Source organism: Pan paniscus, chromosome 14 (assembly GCF_029289425.2).
Source record: "Pan paniscus chromosome 14, NHGRI_mPanPan1-v2.0_pri, whole genome shotgun sequence".
In the NCBI taxonomy this organism is placed as follows: domain Eukaryota; kingdom Metazoa; phylum Chordata; class Mammalia; order Primates; family Hominidae; genus Pan; species Pan paniscus.
The window spans coordinates 21,053,005-21,061,535 of NC_073263.2; the positions used below are offsets into that span (position 1 = coordinate 21,053,005).

General features: G+C 42.9%; 1 protein-coding gene across 24 annotated transcripts in view; it reads right to left on the reverse strand.

The window, feature by feature from the left end:
- The window catches only part of ZDHHC20 (zinc finger DHHC-type palmitoyltransferase 20), an 84,857-nt gene extending 77,955 nt beyond the window's left edge, over window positions 1-6,902 (reverse strand). For 14 of the 24 annotated variants that reach the window (XR_004665822.3, XR_004665821.3, XR_004665820.3 and 11 more), the window contains exon 1: window positions 6,587-6,842. Coding sequence is in view for 17 of the 24 variants with exons in the window: in XM_008958519.4 (XP_008956767.1) it covers window positions 6,587-6,704 (118 nt within the window). In the remaining 7 variants the exon portion in view is untranslated. Of the gene's footprint in view, window positions 1-2,068; window positions 2,112-6,586 lie in introns of all 24 variants that reach the window. The other 10 variants (XM_057299634.2, XM_008958520.4, XM_008958518.4 and 7 more) reach the window with 4 other exon arrangements.
- Window positions 6,903-8,531: the final 1,629 nt, after the last annotated feature.

The following is an 8,531-nucleotide window of genomic DNA, read 5'->3' on the forward strand; positions in this document are numbered from 1 at the left end:
GTTAAAAGAGGCCCTTCAGGCAAAAGGAAATGACACTAGATGGATTTATAAAAAGGAATGAAGAGAACTAGAAATGGTAACTATAGGAATAAATATATATATTTTGGGTTTTTTAAACCTAAATCTTTAAAAACTATTAATATAATCAACTGTTTAAACATAGTAGCAATACAGTGTGAGGTTTACAACATATAAAATGCACCATAATAGCATAAAGGCCAAGATGGAAGAGATAGAAGTATACTTTTATAAGGTATTATATATGAAACAGTACGTAACTTGAAGGTAGACTGTGATAACTCAAAGACACATGTTATAAGCCCTAAAGCAATCAATAAAGTAACAAAAAGAATTACTAGTAATAAGCCAATAAGGAGATAAAATAGAGTCATTTTTAAAAATCAAAATTAAAAAAAATTGTAAAGATCAATTAATTCAAAAGAAGGTCAAAGAAGGAGAAAATGGAACAAAGAAGAGGACGGACAATAAAACAAAAGAGCAAATGATAGACTTAAGCCTATATCAATAATCACATTAAATGTAGATGGTCAAAACCCCCTATTAAAAGGCAGAGATTTTCAGGTTGGATTTTAAAAGACCCAAATATATGCTCTTTACGAGAATTACAATTTAAATATAAGACATATACACATTAAAAGGACAGAGAAAGATACACCATGCTCACAATAATTAAAAGAAAGATTAGTGCCCATGTTAATATCCGCCAAAGCAGATTTCAGAGTAAACAATATCACCAGGGGTAATAAAGTCACTTCATAATGTTAAATGAGCCAACTGGTCAATGGGATATCACAATCCTAAATGTTTTATGCACCTAATTACACAGATGTAAAATACATGAGGCAAAAACTGATAGAACTACAAGGAGAAATAAATCACAATTATAGTTATACCTCTCTTAATAATTGAGAGAACAAACAGGAAAGCAAGAAAATAGAGGACTTGAATAACACTACCAACTTGCCTTAACTGACATTTATGGAGCATTATGACATAACAGAATACTCCACCCAGCAACAAACAGCACAATACATTGCTGAGTACAGACATATTTTTCGTAAGCACACATGGAACACAGCTCAGAGAGACCACATTCTGGGCTATAAAACAAGCCTGAATACATTTTAAAGGATTTAAGTCATACAAAGTATGTTCTCTGACCACAAGGAAATTTGAAATCAATAAGAGAAAGATATCTGGAAAACCCCCAAATAAATGGAAACTAAATCCATGGGGTCAAAGATCAAACCAAAAATGAAATTGGAAAATAATTTGAATTTTGAAGGGTGGAAGCTGCAGTGAGCCGAGATTGCGCCACTGCACTCCAGCCTGGGCAACAGAGCAAAACTGTCTTAAAACAAAACAAAATAAAAGGATTTGTTTGTTCTTTGGGAAAGGGTCTTGCTCTGTAACCCAGGCTGGAGTGCAATGGCACAATCATGGCTCAACGCAGCCTTGAACTCCTGGGCTCATGGTATCCTCCCATCTCAGCCTCCTGAGTAGGTTGGACTTCAGACACAAGCCACCATGCCCATCTAATTTTTTGTATTTTTTGTAGAGATGGAGTTTCGGCAGGCATGGTGGCTCACACCCGTAATCCCAGCACTTTGGGAGGCCGAGGTGGGTGGATCGCTTGAGGTCAGGAGTTGAAGACCACCCTGGCCAACATGGCAAAACCCCATCTCTACTAAAAATACAAAAATTAGCCGGGCGTGGTGGCACATGCCTATAATCCCAGCTACTCAAGAGGCTGAGGCAGGAGAATTGCTTGAACCCAGGAGGAGGAGGTTGCAGTGAGCCAAGATCGCCACATTGCACTCAAGCTTGGGCAACAAAATGAGACTCCATCTCAAAACAAAAACAAAAACAAACAAACAAAAAGATGAGGTTTCATCAAGCCTCCCAAAGTGCTGGTAGTACAGAGGTGAGCCACTGTGCCCAGCCCAAGAAAATAATTTGAATTGAATGACAACCACAACACAACATATCAAAATTGATAGAATAAAACTAAAGCAGTATTTGGAGGTAAATTTATAGGACTACCTACCTAAGAAAGGGCTCAAATCAATGACCTTGGTTTCCACATTAATCTAGAAAAAGAGCATATTAAACCCAAAGTAAAAGAAAGGAAATAGTAAAGATCAGACAGGAAAACAACAAAACAGAAAAATCAATGAAATAGAAAACTAGTTCTTTCAAGATCAATAAAATACTTCAGAATCAACTGTGTCAAGCTAGCGTGTGCAATGATAGTGCTTAAGTTATTTATCTTAATCTGTCTCTAAATTTGAAGAAGTTATGCAGGAGACACAAGGAAATATTTAATACAGACTCAAAGGTTAGAGTCCACTCCACAAATTTGTCTGAAAAAAATATAAAAGGTATACCTGTCCTTGAACAAACAACATAGCTCTTTTGTTTGTTTGTTTGTTGGTTTGTTGGTTCGTTTTTGAGACAGAGTCTCGCTCTGTCACCCAGGCTGGAGTGCAAGGGTGCAATCTCTGCTCACTGCAAGCTCCGCCTCCCAGGTTCATGCCATTCTCCTGCCTCAGCCTCCCGAGTAGCTGGGACTACAGGCACCCGCCACCACACTCGGCTAATTTTTTGTATTTTTAGAGAGATGGGGTTTCACCGCGTTAGCCAGGATGGTTTCGATCTCCTGACCTCGTGATCCGCCCGCCTCGGCCTCCCAAAGCGCTGGGATTACAGGTGTGAGCCACCACGCCTGGCCAACATAGCTCTTTTGAGCAATAGTTTCATCAGAAGTAAAGGGACTGAATGAGATTATCTTTAAAATCTCTTTAAGTTCTAAGATTCTCTACATGCCAAAGAAGAGGTACACATCCACTAACAACTCAAGATGACCTGAACAACAAGATATTCTGATAAAACCTTGGGAACCAGAATTAGCACTTTCCTCAAAAATAACCACCTTGACCAAAGAGAAGAAGTTATTCAATCCATTCGTACTTTAAATATCAACCCTGGGGAAAAAAATCACAGGAGAATTTCAGTCTAATTTAAAATCAAGGACCAATATTACTAATTACTTAATCTTTGCTTCTCAGCTTATCACTCCTGTGAGATGGCCGTTTTACATGCATTACCCTCTTCCTCAATTTTGTCCTCAGTATTACTCCCAGTGAAGTGGTGTGTGTGTGTGTGTGTGTGTGTGTTTGTGTGTCTAATTACACAATTAGCAAGTTACAGAGGGTAAGATGGAATGAGGGCCTCTTGGTAATCAACAATTTGTTCAACTTACAGCCAACTGTGGGTCAGGTATTTTTATTGTCTGAGATATTTAGGAATCTTCTGCAGCTGCCTTTTAGGAGAAAAGTACTTTATATAAATATATCATATACAGGACTGAAATCTGCCCTGAGTGTCCAGATCTGGACACCAAATAGATTAGTCATTAATTGTATAGTGGTTAACAGCATGGGCTTTGGAGCCAAACCCCTTGAATTCCAATTCTTACCATGCTACTTACTGGCTCTATGACCATGGACAAATTACTTAACCTTATGGGGATCATTATTAAGATTAAATGAATTAATACATACATGTAAAGATATAATTATGATCTTCTCCTCCTAGTTTGATAAAGAATACCAGAATCTAAGAATATCCTATAGGCCAGGCACAATGCCTTATGCCTGTAATCCCAGCACTTTGGGAGGCCAAGGCGGGTGGATTGCCTGAGGTCAGGAGTTCGAGACCAGCCTGACCAACATGGTGAAACTCCCGTCTCTACTAAAAATACAAAAAAAATTAGCTGGGCATGGTGGCGGGCACCTGTAATCCCAGCTACTTGGGAGGCTGAGGCAGGAGAGTCACTTGAACCCGGGAGGCAGAGGTTGCAGTCAGCCAAGATCGCACCATTGCACTCCATCCTGGGCAACAAGAGTGAAACTCCGGCTCAAAAAATACAAATATAAATAAAAAGAATATCCTATAAAAGTATTAAAACAGCACTTTTAAGTAAAACTCACACTTCCCTCCATTTAAGTCCTCCTGTAAAGTAATATATCTATACATATTTCAGTGGGAGGGTCAGTACTTATGAAAACAAATACATACAAGTAGTTTAAAGGATAGTTTTAATATGAGTAAATGCACTTTTATGCTCAACTATTTTATACTCCAGTGACATTGCAGACCTGCCAAATTCTCTCTAGTTAAAATGAGATAACTCAGAAGTTAATACAGCCTCTACATAAGACCTTTCACCACCAAATATTTTAAGATTCTGCCAAGCATCAGGCCATAGTTGTAGAATGTTTTAACTTAATGAAATTGTAGGGTATAATCTCTACAGAATGGGCCTCAAGCCTAACTAAGTGATCTCCAAAAATATGCCAACCTCTTAATCCCCCCACACCATTATGGACCAAACAATTACAGTTCCATTGACCCTCATAGCTCACTGAAGTTATATGAAAGAACGGAAAGATGTGGGTCACATTCCAATAATCAATTGTGTGACCTAACCAAAAGGACCTATTCGCTCAGTCTCACGTCCTCCACCTGTAGAGATACCTATGCTGTGACATACTGAAAGAATTAAAGGAGAGGGTGAATGAAATGTCCCCTCTATGCCCACTAGCACATGGCACTTCTCAATTCATGTTCATTTCTCCTTCTTTATTTGAAGTGGTGAAAGAAATCAGAAGCAATTTAAGACTTTTCACAGCACTGTTTGATCTCATTTCTTAATATTTTTGACAAAAACCATCTACAGGTTAAGCTGTGGAATCTCAACATAAATGCACATTTTTAGTGTTCCTTCAGCTTTAATTCAAAACCACTACGGGAATTAAAATATGGTAGGAATAATCTTCTGGCAGAATAGGAATGATATAACTTTTGGAATAAATGCCCACTTCAGAGTAAATAAGAAGATAAAGGAGGTATCATCATACGTTGATGAGAATCCTATGATCACTATCACTTTCTGGAAGTAGCTCCCAGAAATATTAAAATCTAGTAATTTTAATCGACTCAAACATCATTTTTAGTAAACATTCTGGTATCCAAAAGGATGAGACTAAACAATGATATTGAAAAGATTAATATTATTTGGAAATATATTCCACAACTAATTTATTCTGGGCCTACCTGCAGGGATAGTCGTCCCAAAATTAAACGTTCTATAGGTACAAAGTAATTTTAAGACTGGATGTTTTAATTTCAAAACTTATAAATTTTCCGAGCCAAAGCATTCTCTTCCATGTATAGAACTAGGGTTTTAACCAAATACTTGGTTGAAAGCTGTACAAATCCAAACATAATTGAAGTCTTGATTCTGCCACTTTCAAGAGTGGGTGGTACAGATTCTTCTCATTCATAACATTAGTTTCTAGCTGATGTGGTTCGTTATTCAAAGAACACTTAACAGTCCTTCATAAAATGGTAGATTCAGTCTAAGGACTAAGGGTAGAACATTCTGGAATAACAATAACGTTTACAAACACCACTTACCATTTGGTCCTAGGTTTTCATAAAAAATTGATATAGGCAGCAGATGTATACAGAACAACCTAGTTGAGGCCAGTTTAAGTGTAAAATACCCACATACTCAAAGCCTAAGAACAATTTACTTAAGACAAAACAATCTTGGAGAAATTGCCCAATATCACAAATATAGCAGTCACCCCTAAACAGTGTTTTTGATTAATGACAACCAATTTCCTTCAATCTTAAAGGCAACCAATTCAAGCCAGTAGGTTAAATCCTTGAAGTATACTGCAATGCTACTCCTTTTTTCCAGGGAATCAGATGAGAATTTTGTGCTAAGAACTAATCAGGGAAATGGAAGTAACGAAAGTAACACGCCAAAATATGAGTATAAGAAATATAAGCCTCCTTAATAATCAGCCAAGAAAAAGATAATCAGGTTATGTCTCCTCCCACCCATTCTTTCTGTCTTAACCTTTTGCAAAAGCCGGCTGGATTCAGAGTAGAAATAAATGAATTTTACAATGAGTCGAGTACCACCAAAAATCAAAAGTGGGAGCTTACTCGTCCTCCAGGTCTGACCCGCCTCCAGCCCGAGGCCACGAAAAGACACACCTCCCTTCCCCCAACCCGCCACAGCCGGCTCTACAGGTAACAGGCGTTTCTTCTCGCGCAGTTTGAACAAAAACAATCCAGAAGGAACAGATTTGGTTTTTTTTAAAAAAAATGAACAAAAGCCAAAAAAGCCACAAACACAACCTAAACCTTCTAAGAAGCTCGACTACTCCCGTTCTGCACGTTCCTTCCCAGAAGGATGCAGACCCCGGGTGTCGGCGGGAACCAGGAAGCTCTTGGGGCCTCCCTGGGCCAGACCTGCACCCGGGAAGCCGCCGCAAGGCTTCAGGAGCCCCAGGTCGCCCGAAGGCCGCGCCGCAGGATTGAACAAAGCGGCGGGTGCAGCAACCTCGGCGCTTCCGAGCGCGTTCGGGGCCGGACGCCCGGCGTCCGGCGCTGGCTCCAGAAAGGCGGCGGGTGTGGGGCGCAGAGGCCTATCTCGCGCCCTAGCCGCGGCCCGCGCCCCGCCGCAGTCCCCGGGGACGGTACTCACACACGCAAAGCTCCACCACGTACGCGTAGTAGGACCAGACGACCACGAAGGTGATGAAGAGCACCGGCACCCAGCCCACGACGCGCTGGCAGCAACGCCACAGCGTCCAGGGCGCCATGTTCCGCTGGCGGCTGCCGAGCCCCGCGTCCCACCGTTCTGGGGAGCGCGGGAGCCCCGGCGACGGCGACTCGGACGCTCCAGGCGGCTGCTGGTCCAGCTCCTCCGCCTCCGAGGCAGGACTTGTGGGAGCAAAAGTCCGAGGCGCCGCCGGGACTCCTCCCGTCCCGGCGCCCGGCCAGGCCCCGCCCCCACCCCACATCCCGTCGCCCCCCTCCCCCCGCTTCCGTCCCCGCCAGCCCGCCCGCCCGCCCGCCCGCCCGCCGCGGGCCGCGGGCCGCCCCCGGTCTCCGCGTCGTTGGGGCGGGGTTTCCGCGGCCGGGGAGGCGGTGAGGGGGCGGGGGCGAAGCTCGGGACCGCCCATGGGGCGTGGCGGGGCTGGATGCGGACAGGCTGGGCGGACGCGGGAGGCCGGGGAAGGAGAGGCGAAAAACACGCCTTTGATGGATGAGAGGGACAGGGGATAGCTTTTGTGGATCGAGACTCATTGGGGGAGGGAGACTATGGAAATGATTCCTTAGCTGATTTGTGGATCTTGGCCCTCTCTGTGTACAGAACTCGCTCCACTGGGGTTCCTGGGACATTGAGTAGTTGGGGCACTATTTCAAACATGACAAGGCCATTCCCCACTCAGTGTGCGAAGAATGCACATTGTTAGAAGGCTCCTCCTGTGATTTTTATGTTCGTCCATCTTGGCGGAACCCCTCCCTTTCTTGAAGATGGAACGGTAGATAGCTGTAATTTCGGGTAGAAGCCATGTAGGGTCCATCAGTTTGATTCGTAACCCAAATTTAAGATTGAGTAGCGAGAAGGAAAGGGCATGTAAATGACCCTCTCCTTGCCCCGCAAACGACTACGGAAATTTAAAGAATTTATTTACAACTAGAGGTTGCTAAGCAATGACGATAATCATATAGAACCCAGAAGCATCACTGTGAAGACTTCACATTGCAAGGTCAGACGCATTAGAAGGGATTCCAGACCGCAATCTTCATACCAGTTCCTGCTACTAGCGTTCAGTTTTGGTTAGAATGAATTTTTGTGTTTGTTTTTTGAAACAGGGTCTTCTCGCTCTGTCGCCCAAGCTGGAGTGCAGTGGCACGACCTGGGCTCATTCAAGCCTCGACCTCCCGGCTAAAGCACTCCTCCTGCTTCAGCCTGCAGAGTAGCAGGGACTACAGGCCCACCACCATGCTCAGCTGATGTTTGTATTTTGTGTAAAAACTAGGTTTCGCCCTGTTGCCATGCTGGCCCTGAACTCCAAGGCTCAAGGAATCCCAACCCCTCTCCGCCTCCACCTCCCAAAGAAGTGCTGAGATTACAGGTGTGAGCCACCACGACCGGCCTACACTGAGCTTTAAATTAGCTACTGCTCACTAAAGTCTCCATGAAGAAGACGTCACCCTTTGCAGTGTCAGAGAAATGTAGTAAAAGCGAGTAATTATTTAATCACTGCACACTGCTGCTTGAGTAATAAAGCATGTATAAAAGATTCTGTTCTCCCCGATTTTGTGCCTTAAAAGTCATATTAGTTAGTGGCCTAGTTGACAGTAGGTTCAGGTTCAAGTTCAACTACTTTTCCAGAGAGGCTGCTTAGGAGGGTTAGACCTCAACATAGAATTCGGATGGACATGGAAGAACATAAAGCCGTTTCTCCTCTATGTCATCTCTACGTACCAAAACCATGCTGCTAGAGCTCAGCACAAAGCCATGTCCTTTACAAGCTCCAGGGCTGCTAGAAATGATCTTTCATGACATTTTGTTTATAACCTAACTATAAAACTGTCAAATTCGTTTCCTAGGGTGACTATAACAAAGTACCACAAAA